The 27,500-nt window shown below is 23.7% G+C and overlaps 1 protein-coding gene across 2 annotated transcripts; it reads left to right on the top strand.

Moving 5' to 3' along the window:
* Positions 1 to 10,040: 10,040 nt before the first annotated feature.
* On the top strand, positions 10,041 to 21,524 carry LOC124429838 (AT-rich interactive domain-containing protein 3A-like). 2 transcript variants are annotated; one of them, XM_046975551.1, is made up of 10 exons: positions 10,041 to 10,171; positions 10,784 to 11,417; positions 11,547 to 11,893; positions 16,668 to 16,746; positions 17,348 to 17,531; positions 18,939 to 19,207; positions 19,780 to 19,926; positions 20,004 to 20,109; positions 20,468 to 20,640; positions 21,338 to 21,524. In XM_046975551.1, exons 2-10 carry the CDS (start codon positions 10,793 to 10,795, stop codon positions 21,454 to 21,456), a joined length of 2,049 nt encoding a protein of 682 aa, XP_046831507.1. In that variant the 5' UTR covers positions 10,041 to 10,171; positions 10,784 to 10,792; the 3' UTR covers positions 21,457 to 21,524. The 2 variants fall into 2 exon arrangements, with proteins under 2 accessions (XP_046831507.1, XP_046831506.1); XM_046975550.1 differs by having other exon boundaries at positions 10,674 to 11,417.
* The last annotated feature ends 5,976 nt before the right edge of the window (positions 21,525 to 27,500 follow it).

The following is a 27,500-nucleotide window of genomic DNA, read 5'->3' as shown; positions in this document are numbered from 1 at the left end:
TAATTAATTATATTATTTCGTCATTATTATAATCGTTTTCACTTTAAGAGATTAATTTAATTAATTAACGCAAAATCCTCGGATTGGTCGAAAATATCGTGAAGTCGACATTATTGACCAATCCGAGGACTTTTAGTCAAATTATTATTATTATTATTATTATTGTTATTATTGTTATTATTATTATTATTATTATTATTCCTATTCTTATTCTTATTCTTATTCTTATTCTTATTCTTATTCTTATTCTTATTCTTATTCTTATTCTTATTCTTATTCTTATTCTTATTCTTATTCTTATTCTTATTCTTATTCTTATTCTTATTCTTATTCTTATTCTTATTCTTATTCCCATTCTTATTCTTATTCTTATTCTTATTCTTATTCTTATTCTTATTCTTATTCCTATTCCTATTCCTATTCCTATTCCTATTCCTATTCCTATTCCTATTCTTACTCCTATTCTTATTCTTATTCTTATTCTTATTCTTATTCTTATTCTTATTCTTATTCTTATTCTTATTCTTATTCTTATTCTTATTCTTATTCTTATTCTTATTCTTATTCTTATTCTTATTATTATTATTATGATCACATTATTATTATTATTATTATTGTTATTATTAATATTATTATTATTATTATTATAATCGTAATATTTTTGTATTATATTATCTATTATCTTTAACAGTATTTTTCTTTTCTGTTTCTAAGTTTAGGCAATTTATCTCCGCGCGTCGAATCTTTTTATTATTATTATTATTGTTCTCTCTTTTTTTTTTTGATGCATATATATATGTATATATATATATATATATATATATATATATATATAAATATATATATATATATATATAAATAATATGTATATGTATGTGTATATATATACGTATGTATACGGTTGTACGATTTAATTTGCAGTTCTCATTAGAAATGATTAATAAAGTTTCAATGAGTGTATTTTTGACGAAAGAGTGGGAGTAAAAAAAAAACAACACGTACTTACCGACGTAATTTGAAATTTAGATTTTAATCGTACAAATACATACGTACGTGTGTAAAAAAAAAAAAATATATATATATATATATATATATATATTTAGAAAAAAGAAAAAATTTAAGAAAAAGAAAAGAAATGTCTCGTTGAAAGAAACAAACGATATATCCCATTGAAAAAAAAAAAAAAAAATACAAAAGACAAAAAAGAAATTAGTGGAAATAAAATAAAAAAGAAAAAACAAATGAATAAATAAATAAACGTAGGGATATGCGAGAAAGAAAAAAGGAAAAAAAAAATTATTGTGCAATAATTTTTACGATTGAATAGGTGATAAACATTTTTTTCTCGTGGTCATTATGATGATAAAGATTCCTCGTGTTAATCGATTGGAAAAGTACGTGATAAGAAAAATAAAAAAAAAAGAAAACAAAAAATAAAAAAAACAAAAAAAGAACGAAAAAGAAACAAAAAAAAAAAGGGGGGAAAGAAATATTATATACAAATATAAAAGGAAAACACAAGAGGAATCGTTACCGTGCGTATTTGTTTGAAGACAAAGAAGAAAATTTGAAAAAAAGAAAAAAAAGAAACGAGAAAAGAGGAAGACATTATAAGAGATAATTGATTTAAGACAAAAAAAAAATTGATCGAAGAGAAAAAAGAAATGGAAAAAAAAAAAAAGAAAACTCTCGAAAGGAGATAGAAATTAAATTGTAAGAGATAATAATTGATTTAGATGAAAAAATTTGATCGAGAAAAGGGAAAAAAATAATGAAAACCCTTGAAAAGAAATAGAAAGTGAGAGAGATAGAGAGAGAGAGTTAGAGAGAGAGAGAAAGAGGGGGAGAGAAATAAATCATGACAAGACAAAATTGGCTCGTAGAAAATTATTGACTTCGAGGGGTGGTGGTGGGCATAAAAAGGCACCGGAGGAAGTGTCTTGAATAAAAATAAAAATTAATAAATTAATAAATAAATAAATAAAGTAACTAATTAATTAATTAAATAAGATAAAAGAAAGTGAGAGTTTTTGTATTTTAATTTTAAATAATACGCACGCAATTGAACGAAAGTAACGAAAATAAATTGATCCTCGCATTGTAAATTAGAAAAAGAAGAAGAAGACGAAGAAGGAGAGAACAAAAATAAATAAAAAGTAAAAAGAAAAGAAATAAAAGTAGAGAAAAAAAGAGAGAGAGAGAGAGAGAGAGAGAGAAGAAGAAGAAAAACTAAAAATATAAATTATTGTGCAATAATTTTTTTTTTTTTTTTTATTTTTTTTTTAATTCGTACAATAATTCGAATAATAATTGATAAATGTTTCGTTTGTTTATAAAGGAAAATTTATTAAGTCGAATAACGAAAAAGAAATAGTCAATTGCAGGCGCATATGCATGCGTATGTGTGTTTCCGTGCAATGGACAAAATAAATAAGATAAATAGAGATAGAGGAGAGAGAGAGAGAGAGAGAGAGAGGGAGAATTAAAAAGAAAAAAAGAAAGGAAAAAAAAAAAACTCTATAACATAATAATAATTAAAGAAAATTCGATTGAAAGAGAGATAAGAAACAGATTATAATAATAAATAAAAATGCCTTGAAAAAAAAAAGAGAGATATATAGATAAAGAGAAAGCGAGAGAGAGAGAGAGAGAGCGAGAGCGAGAGCGAGAGCGAGAGCGAGAGAGAGAGAGAGAAAGAGAGAGAGTGAGAGAAAGAGGTTTTATATTTTATTTCTAAATAACACGCACAATTGACAGTTTGTCTTCTCGAGAAACTTTCTAATCAAAAAAAAATATATAGTTATAAATAACGAAAAAAAAAAAAAAAAAAATAACCCCCCGATGAAAAATAGAAGAAGAAGTAGAAGAAGAAGACGAAGACAAGCAAAAAAAGACTGATTAAATAGGACGAATAAATTATTAATTGACTTACAGATAATATATATGTATATGTGTATATATATATATATATATATATATATATATATAATCTGTATAAATCAATTAATAATATATATAAATAATATCCTGAAATATCCCTGGTATAATTATTAACACAATACAAGCTAAGATCGATAATGACAATTGTTTTAGTTTGTTTTATAATATATACATAGATATATACATATATATATATTATATGTGTGTGTGTGTGTATGTATGTATATATATATACATGATAAATAGACCTCTTCTAATTATCAATTGATATCTGAATTAATCTTAATATCAATTCTCAATTGGATGTATTAATTGATTGAAAAAAAAATTTTTTTTCTTTTTCTTTTTTCGTATATTTCTTGATTACTTTCAAATCTGTCAATTAATATGAACGTAATTTTTATTTCTATGCCATAATTAATTAATTAATCCTATTTATTTTCCTATTTCGTCTTTTTTTTTTTTTTTTTTTTTATTAAAAACTTATAAACGTCGTATCAATGATTATTAGACGAAATAATCATTCATAATGTACTTAATCTATTCATTCATCCTATCATCTATTCATATATATATATATATATGTATGTATATATGTATATATATATATATGTATGTATATATGTATATATATATATATGTGTGTATGTATGTATATATAATAGATGCTTTGTTAATTTCATAAGAATCGACGAGACTATGATCTTGTTAAATGAAAAATCGATTAACAAAATGAAACAAAGTAATATTATTTATATTTACGTATCAATATTGTTCAATAGTTCTTATTTGTATGTTTATATATACGCGACGTTATTAATAATTAACAAAAGTATCCTGAATATTTTCATAGAAAAAAGAGATAGAAAAATTAAGCGATTTGTCAATCGTGCGTTTGAATAATTTGATTGATTATATGGTCATTCACGCGTACAAAAGATTTCAGAATGTTTTCATTTCGATCTCATCCTACATTCTTTCCCTTTCTTTCCCTTTCTTTCCCTTTCTTTCCCTTTCTTTTCATTACCCATCTCTTCTGAACACATTATACGTATATATTTATTATGTTGGAAACTATGAAACGGGCGTTGAATGAAAATAAATGACTAAACAAAAACGTCCGTTTCATAGTTTCCAACCTAATACAATATAAAAGGATGAGATCGAAACTTGAACATTTTGAAATCGATAAGTAAAATGGCATAATTAATAAATGATTCGTATTATTTGAACGCACGATTCACGAGTCGTCTGGTATTTTCTATCTCTTTCTCTTTTTTTTTTTTTTCTTTTTTTTTTATTTCTTTTTCTTTCTTTCTACGTTTCTTCTATGAGGACCTTAAGGATGATGACATGTTGATAATTAGTAACGTCGCGTATATATATATATATATATATATGAGAATTGTTGGACAAGATCAATATATACACACACTTATATACATGTATTTGTATAATAATGTCGATTTTTATGAAATTAAAATAGTATCTACGACGTATATCTACTGTTTACATTTATATACTTATATAAATGTATAAGCTATATGTATATATGTATATGTGTATATATATATATATATATATATATATATATATATATATATATATATGTAAATATAGATATAGTATATTGTGATGATAATTTCGTCTAATGATTATTGATATTACGTTTGAAAGTATCTAATGAAATGATATCGATGGTATGGGGGAAATATTAAGGGGGAAATAAATACGCGATTAATAATATGATGATTAATTTCGAATAAAAACTCTATAATATTAATGCGATATATATATATATATATATAAATAAATAAATAATTAATTAATTAATTAATAAAATATCGACGATCAAATATATATCATCGATTTTGTAAATCTACATATAATAAGGATTTAAAAAAAAAGTGGTCTATTTGTTATGATTATATATATATATATATATATACATGATTATATATATATATATACATGTGTATATATGTATGTACGATTCTATTCTCTTATTTCTGCTTTTTTCGTTTTTTTTTCTTTTTTTTTTTTTTTTGTTCTTTTTTTTACCCCCCTCTTTTTCTCGTACATCATTAATTGCAAATCATTGCTCGTAAAATCATTGTTTGTAAATCAATTGTCACTGTCGCAAACACAGTTTGACTCGTAATTTTATTAGGAATATTTTATGGAATTATTTAGCTTCGTAGTATGCAAATATTCAATCCAATTTCTATTGCTCGAACGTATATTTGATGACGCGGAGGTCTATTTTTGTTTTTTATTATTATTATTATTAATATTATTATTATTATTATTATTATTATTATTATTATTATTATTATTATTATTATTATTATTTTCTTTCTCTGTTTAATTATCTTCTGTACTTTGAGACTATTACAATATTATAGATCAGTTTAATGATTAAAGTGTAAAAAATAATAAAATGATTTCTTTAAGTATCAATTCTCTGTTTTGAATTTTTATATAAATAATAAATATATCCATGTGTTTCCCCCCATTCAATTCGTTTTTTTTCTCCTTAAATGTTTTATCTTTCCTTTTTTTTTTTGTTTTTTTTCCCTTCTTTCTTTTTCTCTGTATTTTTTTTTTTTTTTGTTTTTTTTCTTTAGTCAAGATTTTCTTTCATCTTCGCGAAAATGATTGAGATATAAAAAAAAAAAAAAATAAAAGAAAATAATGAAGAAATTGATAATAAATCGATTTCTTTAATTCTATTCCTTTAAGACGTTTAATTAATCTGAACGATAAATATATTCATTTCTTTTTCTTTTCTTTTCTCTCTAATGAAAAATATTTGAATAATAAAAATTATAGATTTTACATTCTATCTAGATCATTTAAAACAGATAATTATCTGAATATTTCTCTTCGCATGTATTTTACTAAAAAAAAAAAAAAAAAAAAAAAAAAAAGAAAAAAAAAATCCTATTAGGTGATTTTTTGCAAGATCGACTCGGTCGATAATAATGTACAGTGAACTTCTTTATCGACGATCGGGAGATAATGCAGATAGTAGATAAACAAGTTTTATCGAAAAAAAATTATTATATATTAATCTAAAACTATATGAATTATTAATAGAATAAATTGTTTTACAATATTATGTAAAATTAATATTTATATATATATATATATACACATTAATTAATGGATTAATTTATATTAATTTATTTATATTAATAAAATTGAAATTATTAAAGGATAATTAATATAAACGTGTTTATCATTGAAAATGACGTACATTATTATAACATACCAAACATATATCTATTGACATAGAATCACATATATTTAATATCGTTTATCAATCGAAATCCTTAAGAAATTTATAATTGGGAAATGTTTTTCTATAATTACGTTAATACTTTTGTACTAAATGGTTTAATAATAAACATTTGATTTAAATCAAAATGATCTGAATAAATCAAATTCTTTCATATATTAAATATTATATAAAAACATAACCTTTAACGTATTTCATTAAGTTAAAAGTATTTAACTTATCTTACCTTATACCTTTTTGTCTCCTGTTTCTTATCGTATATTTCTTACAAATATGAAATACCGACACGAATCATAGAACTGATCTGTCGATAGAAGATCGACCATAGTTAATAATATAGATACTATGTGCGCCTCTAGCGGCAAAATAATGTAATTATCATTGATTTCAAATCACATTGGAATGTTATTACTTTGCAATTATTTAAATTTAAAAAATTTGCAAATTAAATTCAAGTGTTTATTATAAAAATTATTGAATATTTAAATTTCAATTAAATCATAATTTTATATATATATATATATATATATTTATATGTATGTATGTATATATATATATATTTTTTTTTTTTTATTAAGTATTCTTTCAGATTTAAAATTGAAGAATTTTTATTGAAAAAAAAAATAAAAAAAAAATGAAAATCGTCGAAAGAAATAGTTAAAAATTAGACATATATATCAATCAAATTTCAATTTGTAAATATCTTGATCTTATGAGTTTTGTTATAACAACGTGTTAGTATGTTTATTATATAATTTAATCTAATGATTATTAAATGATAATAATCGTCAAAAATAATTTGTTCGAATTTTACACAACAAAATTTTAAATTAGAAAATATTACGAAATGTATTATTTATCCGTTCAATCTTCTATTATTTCGTTCAGGATAAATTTCATGAAAATTTCATAAATTGTAATTAACGCATGTTTAATGTTACGTTAAAAAAAAAATGTAATACTTTTCCGTAATATTTAAGTTAACAATCGTTATCATTCTAAAATTACATCATTATTTTTTTTTTTTTACTCTTTCTTTTTTTGCCTTTTTTTCTCTATTTTTTTTCTCGTTTTTTTTTTGTTTCTTTTTTTTCAAAGATCAGTCGATAGGTCTAATTATTTATTATAAATAATAACGAGGATATCTTGTTTAATTAATATTTTACTTAAATTTTCGTAGAAACAAAATTAATTTAATTATAAATCGATCATGAATACAATTTAATGATATTATCATAATTATTATTATTATTATTTTTTTTTCATTAATAATTCTCTCTCTCTCTCTTTCTCTCTCTCTTTTTTTAATCTAATTATATGAGTTAGACCAGTATAATAGAATAATTGAAAAGAGAGAGAGAAAGAGGGAGAGAAGAAACTTTTCAAAAAAGAAAAAAAGGAAAAAGATAGAAAAAGAAAAGGAAAAAAAAGAAATTATAAAGATTTATGACATTTGTACATATATATATATATATATATATATATATATATATATATATATATATATCGAAATTGAGAGAAAGAGAGAGATAGATAGACGAGGATTATAAGAAAAATATGGAAAAAAAAGGATATAAGATATCGGTATAAAATCTTTTGATTTTTATATTTATTTTTTGTTGATTTCTAACGGTCCAAAAATGTAATATTTTTGGTGAAAATTAGTTACCGAAAAATCTCACGGTATGAAATACTATAATACCAATTGGTCACGGTATTTCGTCACGTCTAATACGAAAATGGACATTGAGGACGACAGGACATTGAGAAAAGATAAATCTATTGAATAATAATATAGACTACACGTAGACGTGTCTAATAGATTTTTGAGATGAATGGTCAACGGACATTTCGAAATCCTAATTACACATTTCTCAGACTTTTTTTATATCTCATTCATCATTAGTTTGCCAATTGAAATATCGTTAGAAACTTTCCATAACGAACACTTTCATCATTTTTATTATCATTGGTCTATATATTAAATCGGCCAAATTGACTTTTCGATTTTATTGTTCATCTGCTTCTTTTTTTTAATTTTTTTTATTTATCTTTTTTTTTTTCTTTTTTTTTTTTTTCTTTTTATCGTTACTTCTTTGCCTTACTCTTTTTTTTTTTTCATTTATATTCAATTAATAAAAGTTATAATTATAATTAATTATAAAGTAATAATAGTTATAATTAATTATAAATAATAATTAATTAATATTATATTAATTGTTATATCGTAATAATTATTTTATTTCTATATATTTCTATATATTTCTATATATTTCTATATTTATATATATATATATATATATTTATAATATTTCTATATATTTATTTATATATTTTAAAATAATATTTTATAACGAAATAAAATAATTATTACGATATTACAATTGACGATTAATCAATAACAAAATTTCATTTATATTGACAAATCTTGAAGAATCATATTATCGTTAATTCAACGCTTAAATTACAATCAAGTTTTATATATTTTTCCAAATCATCAAGAAGAATATCATTAATCGTTAAATATATTCAATAGGATTCGTCTTGATATTTGTTATTTAATTAAAAAAAGGAAAAGAAAAAAAAGAAAAGCCTTGAAACAGAAAAAAAAATAACATTGCAAGTATATATAAATCCATCTGCTATACGATACGAGTCAATCTATAAATTCTTACGATAGGTAGGCGTGATATAGTTCCATCATAGGCCACGCCTTAACTGGACGTCAACGAATAGCCAACACTGTTGGCTAGTAGTGCCATTGGAGTGGGGGTGGGGGGAAATGTCCAGTATTAATAAGTGACACGTCGCACTCTCCGTCAGATTGCGAGTGGACGCGAACGTGTGCGCGTGTCTTTGTTCTTGATTCGTTTCGCTTTCCGTTCTACAATAATAATAATAATAATAATAATAATAATAATAATAATAATAATAATAATAATAATAATAATAATAATAATAATAATAATCAGTATCGTATCTCAGTTCGATTGGTGTGAAAAGAGAAAAAGAAAAAGAAGAAAAATAACCAAAAAGGAAAAAAGAGAAATACACTCGTAGACGATTTCAATTGTCATAATCCTAAAGTACACGTATAACGGTGGTGGAGGGAGAGGAGACTGGTCAAAAAAAGAAAAAAAAAAAAAAAAGAAAACAAAATTTAGAAAAAGACAGAGAGTTTTCGGTGTTCCATTTCTTACTCCCACTCCTACATTCTCTCTCTCTCTCTCTCTCTCTATCTATCTATCTATCTATCCTTATCTCTATCTTTCTCTCTGTCGCACGAACAGGCAGACTTTCCGTTTCGTCTGTCTCGTCATTCTAAGTTGGTCGTCGCTCGAATTTCTAATCAGTCTCACTGTCGACGGCACAGCGTGAACTTTCGAACTTTTAACGTTTTCTTTTCTTCTCTCTTTTTTTGATTTTTTCTTTTTTTTTTTTTTATGTATACATATATATATATATATATATATACTTTATCATTCCCATTCATCATTCTTAACGACTGCAAGAACATCTTCTTCTTGCACTCTTGTTCTTCCTTTTCTTCGTCTTCTTTTTCTTCTAACTTTTTTTTTATCTTTTTTTTTTTTTTTTACTATTTTTATTTGTCTTTCTTCCTTTTTTTTCTTTTTTTTTTTTTTTGGTCAATTTATCTTTATTCTTCATTAACTCGACTTATCTAAATTAAATATTTAATATACATAAATATATATATATATATATATATATATATATATATATATATATATATATATATTGTTGTATATACATATAAAGAGAGAGAGAGAGAGAGAGATTTTTTTCTTAAACGGAATTTCGTTCGTTCGTTTTGCTTATTTATTTGTTTGTTTGTTTGTTTGTTTATTTGTATCGAGCGACGTAATTTCGAAAGGTGTTCGGTAGATAAAAGGAAAGTGGATTATAAAAGTGATTATTGTTTAATTGATTAATTGACGAATAAGTGAAGTGACATACACACACACACACACATACATATATATATATATATATTTATAAGAATAAAAGGATAAATAGAAAAAGGAAGAGAGAGAAAGAGAGGGATAAAAAGAATGAAAGAAAAAAGAAATTAATATAAAAAGGACGAAAACGAAAAAAAAAGAAAGAAAATAAATATCACAAAATATAAACAAACTTTACTTGACGTATCTACAAGCTTATTTTTTATTTAATTAATCGATTCATCGATTCATCGCAAGTTAAATCGATTTCGTTGTTTTTTTTTTTTCTTTTCTTTTTAATCTTTCTTTTCACTTTCTTCCTCGTTGTTGTTGTTGTTGTTGTTCTTCTTCTTCTTTTTCTTCTTCTTCTTCTTATTATTATTATTATTTTTTTTTTTTTTACTTTTAATATTCTTAATATACTTGCACGCGCGTTTATGATAATAATTAATTAAAATAATAATTTAAAGCATATGTGAAGAAAAAAAAAAAAAGAAAAAAAGAAAAAAAAACTTACTATTTATGACTTTATCGTCCTTTTTTATTATTATCATCATTCGTTATTTGTGACCGATTAAAGCAATTCAAAATGCGAGTTAAAAACAAGGAACCATTGCCATTATGCGCAATGGATATTAGCGATGAATATCAAAAGGAAATAGACGATGAATCTGACGATGATCTATCGATAAATAATATATTAACGATAAAACAAAAAGATGAATTTATATCGGCAAATAATCAAACATTTATGATAATGAAAGATCAAAAAGAATTTCTTACGAGAAATAATCAAAGATTTATTAAAATGAAAGATCAAAATGAATCTATTATCGTAAATAATGAAACATTTATCGATATGGAAGATCAAAAAGGATCTATTATGACAAATAATCAAATGTTTATGACAAATGTAAAAGAAGAATACATTGATCAAGGATCGTATTGCTATGAAAAATTTCAATCCATTGAAAATCATAAATATCCATCGTCTATAGAAAAATCAAGATATCCCATATTTAAGGATTATGAAATACCTATGCCATATGGAAATAAAGGATTTATCCCGTATGAAAGATTTCCAATTGGATTTTCACCTATGAAAAGTCATGGATATTCGCAGCATAGTGAAATTCAATCGATGATAAATCAAGAATCCATGCCAATTGGATATCATGGATTTTCATCGAATCACGAATCACTTATGCCAATTGGTAATTAAGAATTTCAATCTATAAAAGATTAATGATCTCTCTCTCTCTCTCTCTCTCTATATATATATATATATATATGTCCGATTGATAATAAATTTAAAAAAAAAAAAACAAACTTTGATTTACTAGGAAATCATGGATATACGACTATTAATGATCCAGAATTTTTAATGACTGGATATCATGAATTTCCGATGCCTGGAAGTCAAGAATCTGCGATGATCGAAGATCAAGGATATACAACTGAAAATAAAAAAGGATCTATATCAAGTGAAAGTCAAGGATTAATGTCTAATAAAAATGAAGAATATATATCGTTTAAAAAACAAACATCCACGTTAATTGATGATCAAGAATCTATAACGTTTGAAGAAAATCAAAATTCTGAACTGTCCAATGTTGATAAGGAATCTCCAACGACTCCTGATGATCCTAATTCACGGATGTATTCCGTTTCAAGACAGCTCTTCATTTTGGTAAGAACTGTGACCTTATTTTTTTTTTGCATCTTTCATTTCTTTTCTTTTTCTTTTTCCTTCGTTTTTTTTTTTTACGTTCATTTTTTCCCGCCAAAAAAATTCTACTCTTTCTACTTCCTATATACACGTAATTGCAAATATATAATTATATGGATACATGTGTGTGTATGTGTATATATATATATATTTTTTTATATATGTGCATATGTGTAAGTACGTAGGTATGTGTATATATACGTGTGTGTGTGTGTGTGTGTGTGTGTGTGTATATATATAATGAGAATAATACAAAGATATTATAATGCAAGATATTACAAAGTAATAAATTGTATTATTATATCATTTAATGTCGGACGTTTCGATAAGTAAAATATTTTTAAAATGTGTCTTTTAAATTTTTGTTAAATTAAACTAACATACAAACACGTATATATATACATTTACATTTTACACACACACATATATATATATATATATATACGTTCATACATACATGACATCTAAATATTACATATATACATATATTTACATGTAAATTTTACATACATAATATACATCTAAATTTTACATACATAAATATATATCTAAATTTTATATATAATTTTATATACATACACATACATGTATATTTTGTCCTTCTCGTGTTCATTAATTATGTCGTCATTGTTTTTTTTTGTTATTTCTTCTTTCTCTCTCTCTCTCTCTCTCTCTCTCTCTCTCTCTCTCTCTTTTTTTTGGTTTTTCATCGTGTTATTATTTCACGTATTATCATGATCATTCGTTTGAACGAAATGATATTGGGATATATTTGGATGGCATTAGAATTATTTATATTTGAAAACGATATATATATATATATATTTTTTTTTTTTCAAAGTGTTTACATTGTTTTTTTTGGCTTTCCATTTGTTGTTTCCTTTCTTTCGGATATTAACATCGAGTCCCATATTGTCCTTCAACATTCTATAATCGTCCTCTCGAAGTTGTTCTAATGAAGATATAATCGATATTTATTATGATCGATATGTGTAAGTAATGATAAACTAAAGGTCGATTAGGTCAATGAGATTTAACGTTTTTATACATTTGTAATAATTCTTACTATCTTTCTTTCTTTCAAGTCCTATCTTCTTTTCTTTTCTTTTTTTATTTTTTTTATTTTTTTTTATTTTTTCATCGTTTTTATTGATATCTCTTAATAATTAAGTTTTTTTCTTTTTTTTCTTTTTTTTTCTTTTTTTTTTTTTCAATCGAAATCAATAACGAAATTATACGCGTACGTAAGTGGAAAATTATTTTTTCCTAAACAAACGAACAAACAAAATGGACTAAAATTAATCTTAGGAAAGAAAATAAAGGACAAAAGAAAAAAAAAAAAAAAGAAACAATATCTATTAAATTTCAAAATCAACATTAACGTTAAATCGTATATTAATACATTTTTTTTTCTTTTCTTTTTTTTTTTTTTTTTTTTTTTCAATAATAAAAATAAATAAACATAAATAAGTATAAGTAATACGAATGAATACAAACATTATAAATCATAATATAAACAATATAAATAAATAATAAGTAATTTATAAATAAACATAAATAATATCCATTGCATATTAAAAATGATATTATATAATATTAATATCCGTACGTTTTAAAATGAGGTACAAGGACGAAGAATATAACGAGGATCTTAGAAAGGAATGTGGATCTTTTCTAAGGATTTTCGAGAGAAAAACAAAAAAAAAGAAAAAACAAAAAAAAAAGGGAAAAAGAAAAAAAAGAGAAAAGAAAGGAAACAAAGATAGAAAAAAAAAAGAAAGAAAAAAGATAGAGAAATTTCACTCTCTCTCTCTCTCTCTCTCTCTCGCTCTCAAACAGTTTGTTTGTTATTGTTAGATCCTAAGTCAAGTGGGACTTTTTATGTTTAGCATCCAATTGGTTTAGAATCCAGTGGTACTCATTTTAGAGAACCCTCTTGTCAATTTGAAAAAAATAGTAAGAGAAAGAGCGACTAAGGGTGACATTAAGCGAGACTTATAGGGTGGTTACCACCACTATGATGGTGGTCGTCGTCCCTCGCTCGATGGGTTTTCTCTCTCGCTCTCTCTCTCTCTCTCTCTCTCTCTCTCTCTCTCTCTCTCTCTCTCTCTCTCTCTCCCTCTCTCTTTCGTTGAAAAAGAGACTCCATGGAGATAATGAACTTGGCACGAGTCTACCCCACATTCACCTTTCACTTTCATTCCATTCTTTATGATATATTCTTCATAGATATACGTGTGTGTGTGTGTGTGTGTGTATGTGTGTGTGTATGTGTGTGTATGTGTGTGTGTGTGTGTGTTTGCATATTATGTGTTTAATGGCCAATGAATAACGTTCAAAATAAATAATTATATTATTAATTTATTATCTTACCTAGAAACGAACGAAATCAAAATATTAATTATTATTGATTAATATTAATCATTAAGAATCGAACAAAATATTATATTTATTATAATAATATTTCAATTTCAAACGTCGACGCACATTATTTTACATTAATATTACATTGTATACTTGATGTATAATGGAAAAAAAAAAATTATATGTCCGTAAATATGTATAGTAACGATTGATTCGAATGCAAGAAAACCAAAAAAAAAGAAAAGAAAAAAAAAAAGAAAAAGAAAAAAAATATCAGTGTTGATCGTTCGATTGAACAATTTTAAACGCCAAATAAATAAATAAACATTTGAATAATATTTTGAGACATTAAATTATTTGGCTGAAATTTGATGTATTTTCCTTTTTCTTTGTTTTCTCTTTTTTTCTTTTTTTTTTTTTTTTTTTTCTTTTTATTTCTAAATGAGACAACAACGATAACAATGATAATAATGATGACGATATTAGTACAATGATGAGTAATATGGCATTGATTTTGGACAATAAGTTAATGTATAGATTTGATATAAAAGAAAAAGATATTAAAACTACAAGAAGAAAAGAGAGAGAGAGAGAGAGAGAGAGAGAGAGAGAGAGAGAAAGAGAGAGTGAGAGAGATGATCATGTGGTTGACAGATGGTGGTCTCTCTGTCTTTTTCTCTCTCTTTCTTTCTGTTAAATTTTTTTTCTTTTTTTTTCTTTTTTTTTTTTTTTTTTTTAAATAAATGAAACGTAGACAATCCGTTAAATGAATTATCTTCCATTTTTTATATGCAAAAATAATCAATGAGAATGATTAGATAAATAATAATTAGATAAATAAAATAATAATGATAATAATAATAATAATAATAAAATTAGATAAATAAAATAATAATAATAATAATAATAATAATAATAATAATAATAACAATAATAATAATAATAAAATACGTGTGTATGTGCGTTTGTGTGCGTTTGTGTATGTGAAAGATAGCAAAATAAAATGAAAAAAAAAAAAGAAAAAGAAAAGAAAAGAAAAGAAAAAAAATTTGGTAAAAAAATTTTGCAAAATGATAATAAATCAATATAATATCGAACGATTTAATATGCATAATTAATACTAGGGAACACTTGGATGTGTTTAGAAAAATTAAAAAAGGAAAAATAAATGAAAATAGAAATAGATAAGTAGAAAAACAAATAAATATACAGTCAAATAAAAAATAATATTATTTCCCTCATAATATGAATGTATGTTCAGAATGAATGTTGGAATTTGGACTTAGAGACATCGTATTGTTTGCAATTAATCGTTTCAGGTAGTTCGAAAAGGCTTTCTTGGAAAATGTTAAATGTCCTTGAAAAGTCTCCGAAGGTTTCGACAACGCAGATCATGCCGATATCTTTCGGAACGAATGGCAATTTCCTCTCTCTCTTTCTCTCTCTCTCTCTCTCTCTCTCTCTCTCTCTCTCCCTCTTTCTGTTTTCTTTTCTTTTTTCTTTTTCCCTACCTACTGTCGAACGCTTTCAAATATTTTTCGCTTAGTAACGAAAAACTTTAAAAGCCATTTAACCGAACGATAATGCACATTTTTAGATTCAAACCTAACGTTCACATAAAATTTACTATTTTTTTTTTTCTTTTTTCTTTTTTCTTTTTTTTTTTTCCTTACTCATCTTTTTCCATTTTCATATGAAATTTTATGTCAAACGATGGAGAATAATTAAAAAATTAATAATTACTATTTCAAATCCGTCTTTACATTTTTAAATCCAATTGTAAATCTATTGAAGTTTTAATAATGAGGAATAAAAAGAAGCCGAGGGGTTGGGGGGAGTAGGAGAAAATCAAAAAAATTTCATTAAATTCATAAAAATTATCTATTTTCAAAAGAGAAATTATAATCTTGATTGATTGATTTTCGAAAAGAGAATAATCAGTCGTCATAGTTGTACCTTTAATTTCACATTTTTAGATCCTTCTTTTCTTTTCTTTCTTTTTTTTTTTTTCGATATACCTTTGAGTTTCCCAAGGTCGTAGTAGTCCAAAGATTTTCCAAAAACGATGAGTAAGATTTAAATAAAAATGAATTATTTTTTCGAAATATTTACTGCTACTTCTCTCCTTCTTTCTCTCTCTCTTTCTCTCTCTCTCTCTCTCTCTCTCTCTCTCTCTCTCTCTCTGTCTCTGTCTCTCTCTTTCTCTTTCGATCATCATCATGATCTTGATCATTCGCTATTGTCATCTTGATAATTTGACAATTAATAATTTATAAAAACTATTATCATTATTATATAATTATAATTATATAAAAAGTTCTAATCATAATTATTGTTTCACACTTTTTATCCTTGTTTTTCTCATTTTTAGAGACAATTGTGTAGCTTCAACGATGATCCAATTCGCAAACAATTTTTTACCGATCTATTCAATTTCATGGCCAGACGCGGTAAGTGTTATATAATAATATCTCCATTTATTCATCGTATAATAGAAAACAATGGAAAAGAATAAATATAAACAAATAAACAAAATATATATCTTATTTCGTTAATAATTTAAAAATACCTCATACATATTTATTTTATTGCAACAAAATATAAAGATATATATATATATATATAATTTTTTATTTATTTATTTATTTATTTGAAATATTAAAATGTCAATATTAATTTGAAATATAAAGATATAATTGAGATATATCAGATTATACGAAAAAAAAAAAAAAAAAAAAAAAGATAGAACGTGTCTCGTCTAGCATAAAAATCGTAAGAATTTTTCTTTTCTTTTCTTTTTTCTTTTGGGTTTTTGTTTTTTCTTTTTTTTTTTTTCGTATTTCTCTTAAAGAACAAAATTTGATCGTCAGATTATAAAAACGATCAATAAGTTTTAACAAAAAAGAAAAGTCACATCGATATTCGTTTCAATTTGTTACAATCAAATCATTATCAGTAAATCATTTTTTTTTTTAATGATATTTATTTATTTATTTATTTATTTATTTATTTTCTTTTTTCTTTCTTCCACCCTCACTCTCCCTCCTTTAGGAACACCGATCAATCAGATACCGATCATAGGCAATTCGATATTGGATCTTTATCATTTATTTCAACAGGTGATAAAACGTGGCGGTTTGGTTCAGGTAATAAAGAAAAAACGTTGGATGAATATAATAAAGGAACTCAATCTGCATACTAAATCACATAACTGTGCTTTAACTTTGCGCAACCAGTAAGTAGAAAAGAGAGAGAGAGAGAGAGAGAGAGAGAGAGAGAGAGAAAGAGAGAGAGAGAGAGAGAGGAGTCCATTGAATTTTTTTCTTTTATTTTCTGTAATTTATTTGTCCTTTTTTCTTTTTTCTCTGTTTTTTTTTTTTTTTTTTTTTTTTAATCAATTTAATCAATTTCGAATTTAATGTTACATTGTATTGGAAGAATTTCTCAAATTCTCAAATACCATCGCAAATTATAAAACTATACAAGTTATTGATCGTGACGTAAGACGAATTGAATTTTTTGAAATTGACGATTTCAAAGTCAAGTCTGACTTGAAGAATAAGAGAAACGTAATAGATTTTTAATTTTTTCATTCGCGGACTTTTTTGAAAATCTTTTTTTGCCCGATATTTTGTATTTGGACAATTGTCTAACATTATTTTTCTTCAGTTAATTAATCGTTTGTTTTTTTATTGCTACTTAATTTTTCACATTTTTCACATCTTTGCAGTCTTTTTTGATCAGTTTTTTCTTTTTTTTTAAATATATATATTACGTTAATTTTTATATAATAATATTTAATGTATATACAAATATATATATATATATATATATATATATATATTTTTATATATGATATAAAATATGTATGATTATCGAACAAAATATTATACATATTGTTTATATATTGGTGACGTAAGGTATATAGCACGTAACATCGGTGCAAGTATTTAATCTCCCTTTTATATCCTCATATATATCGTCTCGCTCTTCGTTTCACGTTTCACGCTTCATGCTTCACACTTCACGCCTCACGCCTCATGCTTCATGCCTCACGCCTCATGCTTCATGCTTCATGCCTCACGCCTCATGCTTCATGCCTCACGTTTCACGCTTCATGCATCAATGTTTCATGCTTCATGTTTCATGATTCTCACCCTGTTCAATCTCTTGCTATTTATATGTCCTTGTATCTCTCTTTTGACTATACCCTTTTTCCTAATTGCTATTTGTTATTTTTTTTTTTTGTTACTTCTCGTTCAAAATTAAAAATCTAATATAAGATAAGCTTAGAGAAGGAAAAAATTCTATTTTTTTATTATATTATTATATTATTATATTATTATTATTATATATAATAATATATATAATATTATTAATCGATCACAAAGATAAATTATTATCACTGATATATCTTTTTATTATCTTTCTGTTCGATCGTACATAAATTAATTTATTTACATCGATCTTGCCTATGATCTAATATTTGTAATGATACCACAAAAAAGAAAAAGAAAAAGAAAAAAAGGAACAAGGAAATAAAAGAAAAAGAAAAATAATAATAATAATAATAATAATAATAATATTAATAATATTAATAATAATAATAATAATAAATTAATATATACATGTGATATTACAGGTACATTAAATATCTTTACGACTATGAATGCTATAGGCTCCAATTATCGAACAAAGTTCAACTCTTCGCTATAATCGATCATGATCTTCGAAAAACTAATAAGTCTGATGAAAACATGGATCCAATGAAATCAATCATAGAGGAATTATTAGAACAGGAACCAAAAGAATCACCATCACCTACATCTTTTTTGACAGAGCTATCGAGACAATCGCCATATACACAATTATCTAATCATTCTAATCATCTAATGCAAGAATCGAATTCAAGTAAGCCAAAGAAATTATTTAAGTGGATATTCAAAAAGAAAAAAAAATTTAAAAAAAAGTCATTGTTTAAATCAAAAAAAAAAAAAAAAAAAAGAAAGAAAATAAATAAATAAATAAATAAAGATCGCACTTGATCTTTATCAATGATCAAATTTCGATTAGTAATAAATTTGTATAATTTTAATAATTGCTCTTGATTTTATATAATATCATTGCTTTATTCGCATTATATCGGACGATATTAAAATGAATTTGTATCGAATAATTCGATAATATATTGATTAGAGATCGTCAGAGAATTCAAACAATTATTATATCAAATTCAAACATTTATTATATCAAAAATAAATCTATATATCACGATACTTATATAACTTTTATATCATTTTTGCAAATAATCTCTTTGATCGTTCTTTTAGTATTTGGTCGAAGAGGAACAAAAAAAAAAAAAAAAGAAAAAGAAAAAAAAAAGAAAAGAGAAAAAAAATCAATTAACGTCATACAAGTTTTTTTATTATCCGTATTGATATCATTTAATTAAGGACAAAATTACAATTGTAATTCCTTTACAGAACTCCCTGATATTGAAACAATCATAGACGAATATCTATCGGTAATAACTAAAAAAAAATATAAAAATGTTAAAGTACCATCCGAAATATCATCGAATATAACAGAAATTTCTGGACAATCTGTAACAAAAACATCGGATGATTTACGTACGAATATACCAATATTTATCAATGATTAAAATTTATTAATTCTAATAATGACAATAATAATCATTCTCCAACAGGAAATGAGACATCGTCGACGTTACAAATGTCAAAGAGCCGATTAAAATTAAGATCAAAAAAACAACGATACAATACGGAGGAACAAACAAAGGCTATAAATCTTAAGTGAGAGAACGATTATTATATTTATTTCCTTTTTTTCTTTTCTTTCCTTTTTTTTTTTTTCTTCTTTTAATTTATTTTTTATTATTTACTTTTGTTTATTCACTTTCTTTGACTTCGTTTTTCTTTTTCTTTTTTTTTTTTTTTTTTTTTTTAATTTCTTCCTTCATTACTCCCTTATTTATTTTTTATTTTTAATTTCAAAAACTCAAAACGTTCGATAAAAAATTAATAGCTTTGTTTTCTTTTTCTCTTCTTTTTTATTTGTTTGTTTTTTTTTTCCTTTTTTTTTTTTCTTATAGATAGGTAGACATATATATATATATATATATATTTTTTTTTCTTTTTTTTCTTAATTTAGATCATCATCGTCATCTGAATGCTCATTGTCATCTAACAACAGTGGTATTCCATCGACTAATAAGAATGTTAAATTAAAACCATCCCTTAAAAGACCATTTGACGAAAATAATTCTACTACCGAGCAAAGTCTTACAACATCAACCCCAACTCGCATCAATATAGTCAGTCGAGGTATGTACTTATTTTCATTTTATTTTTTTCTCCTCTACTGTCAGTTGCTCGTTCGTGTTTTTTCTTTTTTTTTTTCTTTTCTTTATTTTTTTTAGAACTTTTTTTTTATTTTATTATTATTCTTTCTTCCTTCTTTTTTTTTTTTTTTCATTCATCATCCTGCTCTTATATTTATTTATTTTTTTTTTTTTCGTTTCTTCCTCCTTTTCCAATTATCTATCTTATTTTCTTCATTTTTTTTCTTTTTCTTTTCTTATTTCTTTTTTTCCTTTTTCTTATAGCCAATTATTGTTTTATTAATTCAATCGTATAAAACTTCGATTCCATTAATTTATTAATTAATTGATCTTATTGATTTTCAATTCTAAAGATAATGTTATTAATTTAAAATATAAAAAGGAAAAGTTTTTCTTTCGAATTTGTATAAAGTAAGGGAAAAAAAAAAAAAGAAAAAAAAATAAATAGTCCCTATTTCAATTAACCATAGGAACATTCGCGGTTCGACTATATAACACTTTTACCCTTTTACATCTACAAGGGTTAAAGTTTATATAATAAAAACAAATAAAAAAAAAACCAAAAAAAAAAAAGAAAAGAAAACAAAGAAAAATAAAGATACAATAAAAAAAAAAAAAAAGAAAAAGAAAAGAAATAATTCCTTCGTATTTCTTGTTTTTTTTTTTCTTCTTCCCCACAGGAGACGCAAAAGAGACCATATTTGTCTGTCTTGAATTACATGGTGTAACTTACCAAGGTGTCCTATTTGCAAAAAACAATTCGACCGAGACATCAACGACATCGATCAATGAACGATAATGACGAAGATTAATGCGATTAATAATAATATAAATATTGACATATATGTAATAATAAAAAAAAAACAAAAAAAAAAAGAATTATAATGTAAATATCACAATAATATGTCAATAATATAATCATATTAATAATATTACATATATATGTATATATATATATATATCCGAAAAATAATATATTTATATATTCATATATATCCACATATTATTTATCTATATTATATATATATATATATATATATATATATATATATAATATATATACATAAATTTTGTATATATATATATATATATGAATATATAAATATATATATATATATCTTATTTTTAATTGAGTTACCTTTAACTTTATTGAGATATATCTCTGAGTTTATTCCACATTAATAAATTTTATATAAAACAATAATAACTTATAAAATTCACGTATATATATATACAGGTTAAATTTAAATATCGTCATGCAATAACTATAATTAAAAATTATTCTCTATCTTATCGAATTTTGTAAATTTTAACTAATAATATTTTACAAAATATATTTATACGTAATATTTCATATAACTTTATTATTTTTATTATATATATATATATAATATAAATTATCTTTGTATTAAAACTTCTTCTTTTTGTTATAAATTTATAATATTAATTTCAACAATTAATTCATGTTGGTGTGCGTATGTATTGAAATCTTTTGTTACATTATATCCTCCAGGAATAAACATCGCTTGTATGAAATTTTTCTTAATCGTTCGTTTACATTTATTTTCGTTTTGACTGTATTTTATTTATTTATTTATTTATTTATTTTTTCTTTTTTCATTTACTCCTTTTCTCTTTTCTTTCTTATATTTATTTTGTGTTCTTGTTTTTCTTTTTTTTTGTTTTCTTATTTTTTTCGTTTCTTTAATCCTATTCGTTCGGCGCATAGTTATTACAACGATCATAATTATCATAAATTATTATAAATAATTTAGATAATATCACATCAAGATACGCTGTTATATAAATTAAATAGATCAATATAAATACATTAATAGATAAATTAATATAATACATGTGTCATACTAAATGTGTATATATATATATATATATACATATATATATATATTTGTATGTATATGTATATGTATATATATACACATACACACACATATTTATACCCAGAAAGTATATCATAAATATTTAATGAAATCAATGATCAATTATAAAGAGATATTAATATAAGAGAAAAAATAATATTAATAATAATAATAATAACAATAATAATAATAATAATATTACTATTAAAAAATTGTCCTAATTTCAATAAACAATGATCGCTTTCTGGATTTTTATATTTTTACATTTTTTCGTATAATCGTGAATAATTTAATTGCATAAAAGAAAACACATGTCTACATAGAAATAGATACAACATGTATGTGTACACATATATAGATATATATACATATGCACAAATACATACACACACACACACACATATATATATATATGTGTATATATGTGTACATATGTATATATAAAAATTTAATAATAGTCTTGTTCATTTGGTCAGCTATACACTCCCCTTTCCCCTTAATTTTTGATGATTTTTTTTTCTTAACATCAACGATTAGAAAAATGTTAGAAATAAAAATCTAATCTATGTGGACAGATTTATCGATCGTAATCAAATATACATTTACACCAAATAAATGTTTTATCTATTTCTAATCAATCATGTGTATGATTTCGAAAAAGATAATAAGATTACAATATATATATGTATATATATATATATATATATATATATATATATATATATATATATATATATATAAAATTCGTCCGTTTTCATTTCTTTTTTTTTTTTTTATTTTTTACTTTGTTATATCTTTTTTCGTTTTTAAAATTTTTTTGTTCTTTTTTAAGCCAAATTTTATCAATGATCCATTAAATTCTAATCAACGTATTTGGATCGCAATAAGTTGATGGTACATTTCAGATGACTATAGATAACGACGAACTTTTTCCCTCATAGGATTAATGACACCATTGATTTTAAATTTGATTCTTGTACATTCTGTTTTGTTTTTTTATTTTTTTTTGTTTGAATTGCTTTTCATATTTCAATATTTTTTTGTTTTGTTTGTTGTTGTCTTTTTCCTTTTTTGATTTATGATTTAATAATTGACTTTGAATTTATCTATAAAGTTTTAATATTCTTAAAAAGCACAATTTATAATTCAATTCAATTTCATTCAAATTGATAGTAAATTTTCAATTTTAATCGTCGCACGTATAATTTGATCAAATAAAATTTTTGCGAAAAATCAATTAACAGATACCAATGTAATTTTCAATTGTCCTTTGGAAAATATATATTCTCTATTTGATCTGACGATTAAAATGTTATATTTTTTTCCTTTCTCCTCCTTCTTCTTCTTCTTCTCCTTTTTTTTTTCTTTTTTCTTTCTTTTTATTTTTTATTCTTTTTGCGTAGCAAAAAAAAATCAATACATCGAGATCATAATCACGATGATTCATTGATACAATGGAAATAAATGAGAATAGAGATGAAATAAAAGAGATTATATACCTATGTATATATATATATATATATAAATATATATATGTATATATACATACACATATATAAAAAAAAAAAATGAAAATATAAAAATGCGATCGATCTTAACATATCTTCGACGAAATTCCATAATTAATCCCGCAATTAATTAATATCGTAACTGAGAGTGAGACGGATTGATAAAAAAAAAAGGAAAAAAAAAAAAAAAAAAAAAAAAAGAAAAAGAAAGAGGGAAGATAAAAAACAGAAAAAAGAAAAAAAACAAAAATTGGAAAGAGCAAAGAAGAAACGATGGAAAAAAAAATGAACTCATTTCCATTTCTTTTCACTTTTCCTTTTGTTTCTTTTTCCTTTATCATTATTATCATCCCTCCTGCGCACCCCCTCCCCCAATCCGCCTCACCGCTCTCTTTTTATTTACCAAATTCTTTACACTAAAGAAAAGATATTATCATTAAGAAAAGATATATTATATTATATTAGTCATTAATACGTTCAATGAAAGAGCGATCGCGATTTTATTATAGTTTTTTTTTTTTTTTGTTCTTTTTGTCTCATTTTTATAATTTGTACTATGTCTTCTCTTTCCTTTCTTCCTTTCTTTTTATCATTTGTTATTTTCAAATTATTTTTTCCTCCTTTTCTTTCCTGATTTATTTTCCTAGCCCCCGCCCCACACTCCTTCTTTCTTTTTGATCTTTCGATTTTTCCATCTCTCTTTTCTTCTTTCATCTTTCAATCGATCAACCATCCCTTTCGAATGCACATTTTTCCTTTTTGTTTTTCTTATATACTAATGACATCATCGATGTCAACGACAAAATACAATTGAACGTACAATTGTGACGTAAATAAAGTCAAAATTTAATGATTCACAAATTCTGATCCTTACTCGGTAAAAATTTGACCGATGGCGAAACGAGAGAGGAGAAGAAATTTAAAGCAGAGAAAAAAGAAAAGAAAAAGAAAAAGAAAAAGAAATAATAAAGATTGTTAACAAAATGATGAGCTTAAAGGTGAAAGTTGAAAGAGCTCCCCCACCACCTTCCCCCGGGGGGTGGGGGAAGATGAAAGCGAAAGAAAAATTTGTTGTCCGAATAAATTCTATATAAAATTGTAAAATGTTACAGAAAAATTCTTTGATCGTTCGAAGGAAAAAAAAAAGAAAAAAAATGAAAGAAAAAAATAAGACAAAGTGAAAAAAGAGAATAAAAAGAACGAATCAGAGTAGAAACGAGAGCAAGAAGAATAAAAGAAGATAGAAAATTGTTTAGCAAAGAGAGATTAAAAGGACGAATGAATATTTTTCCTGATATTTCTTTTTTATTTTTTTTATCTTTTTCATTTTCTTTTCTTTTTTCTTTTCATCTTTAATTATTCCCAAAGTCATTGTAAGATCTTACGATAAAATCAACTTGTGGAACAATTTGTCGAGTATGGAAAAAAAAAAAAAAAAGAAAAGAAAGAAAATAAAATAAAATAAAATAAAAAGAGAGAATATAAAAAACTAAATATATGTATATATATGTATATGTATATATATATATATATATATATATATATATATATATGTGTTTGTATAGGACGAGTATATTTATTATATTGGTAGTATTAGATGTTAGATTTCAATATTAGAAAATTATCTGTTCAGCTATATATTGTTGTTACTATAGGAATCTGCGATATTAAATTTTCTGATAACTATACGTATATATGATATATGATATATGATATATATATATATATACAATATATATTTATATAATTACATTGATATAAAGAAATATATAAATATGCAAATGTTATATATATATATATATATATATATATATATATATATATATATTTATACAAATATGGATACAAGGAAAACATTAATAGTAATATTCCTTATATATATATATATATATAGAATCATTTATAAGGTCATCCCGCTATTAAATATTATATATATATATAAATATTCTGATCAAAAGCATTGCGTTTATGTGAGTTTATATCTTCAATTAAATTCATAAATGAATAACTATAATATTTTTATTGATTTTTATAGAAGTAAATAATTCAAAATTAATGACCTTCGATCGTGCACTTAATATTGAAATAATAAATTACATTCGTCTGTCCATTGAATTTAAACCATTATTTCATATAATTCTAATCTCTCTCTCTCTCTCTCTCTCTCTCTTTCTCTCTCTCTCTCCCTCTTCCTCTCTTTCTTTCTCTCTCTCTCTCTCTCTCTCTCTCTCTGTCTTTCTCTCTCTCTCTCTTTTTTTTTCGAATACACATCCATATATATGATTGCATATGCGTATAATTTTTCTACGACATTTACTGAAACTCCAAAAGAAAATATTTATCAGCTGACATGATATTTAACGATGTCTCATATAAAAAGTAATTAAACGTCAGACCATTGATTCTTATATCTATGTAAATTCACACAAAGAAGAAAAAAAGACAAAAAAAAAAAAAAGAAAAAGAAAAAGAAGTCTGTTAAATATCATTCTGATAATATATCTGATTATTAATCTTATTATGAATATTTTTTTTCATAACTTTAATCAATACTAATCTCTAATCTCGCTCGATCATTTATTATTTACCGAGTATTTGATCGATATGAGACTTCGTTTATTATTCATTTATATACCAAGTGATCATTGTATATGTTCTATCTTTTTTTTTTTTCTTCAATTGTCTTCATTAATTAAAAAAAAAAAAAGAAAAAAAGAAAAAAAATCCCGTTCGATTGTCCTACGACTCGTCGTCTTTCTTATTTTCTTTCGTTCGTTCGTCTCTTCGTTTTTGTTTTCGTTTAATTTTTCTCTTTTGTTTCTTTTTTTTTTCCCCCTTCTTACTTTGTCGTTCTCATTAACTTTCTCTCGATTTTTTTACCGTTCAATTTTACTTGTCCATTTATTTTTTTTTTTTTTTTTGTCTTTTTTCTCCGTTCTTTCTTTTCCTTTTTCTTTTTTCTTTTTTGTTTTTCTTTTCCTTTCTTTTATGTTCATTTCAGGAAATAAAGATAAAAAGAGAAGAAAAGAAAAGAAACAAAAAAAAAAAACAAGAAAAGAAAAAAAAAAAGATTAAATATAAGTTTTCTTATCGTTTCAGGTACATTTGACTTTTTTTCTATTTAATATAATAAATCTTTGTTAGCTTTGTATCATTTAACTTTTTTTTCCCTCGAAGAGTTCGTTTTACTGTATTCTTATTTCTTTTTCTTTATCTTCACGAAGTCGTAATCATGATTGAAATGAGATGAGAAAAGAAAAGAAAAGAAAAGAAAAGAAAAAGTAAAAAGAAAAAAAAAGAAGAATCAAATGATTCTCATTAATTTATGAGACAACGTTTATGAGCAAAAGAAATTTATTTTTCTTTTATTACTTATAACATTATTTCAAAAGTGTTCAATTGATAATTCTTCCTTCTTACTTTTTTCTTTTCTTTTCTTTTCTTTTCTTTTCTTT

Source organism: Vespa crabro, chromosome 16 (genome assembly GCF_910589235.1).
Source record: "Vespa crabro chromosome 16, iyVesCrab1.2, whole genome shotgun sequence".
Lineage (NCBI taxonomy): Eukaryota > Metazoa > Arthropoda > Insecta > Hymenoptera > Vespidae > Vespa > Vespa crabro.
The sequence above is the reverse complement of the archived record's forward strand: the minus strand, read 5'-3'. Positions and strand labels throughout refer to the sequence as shown.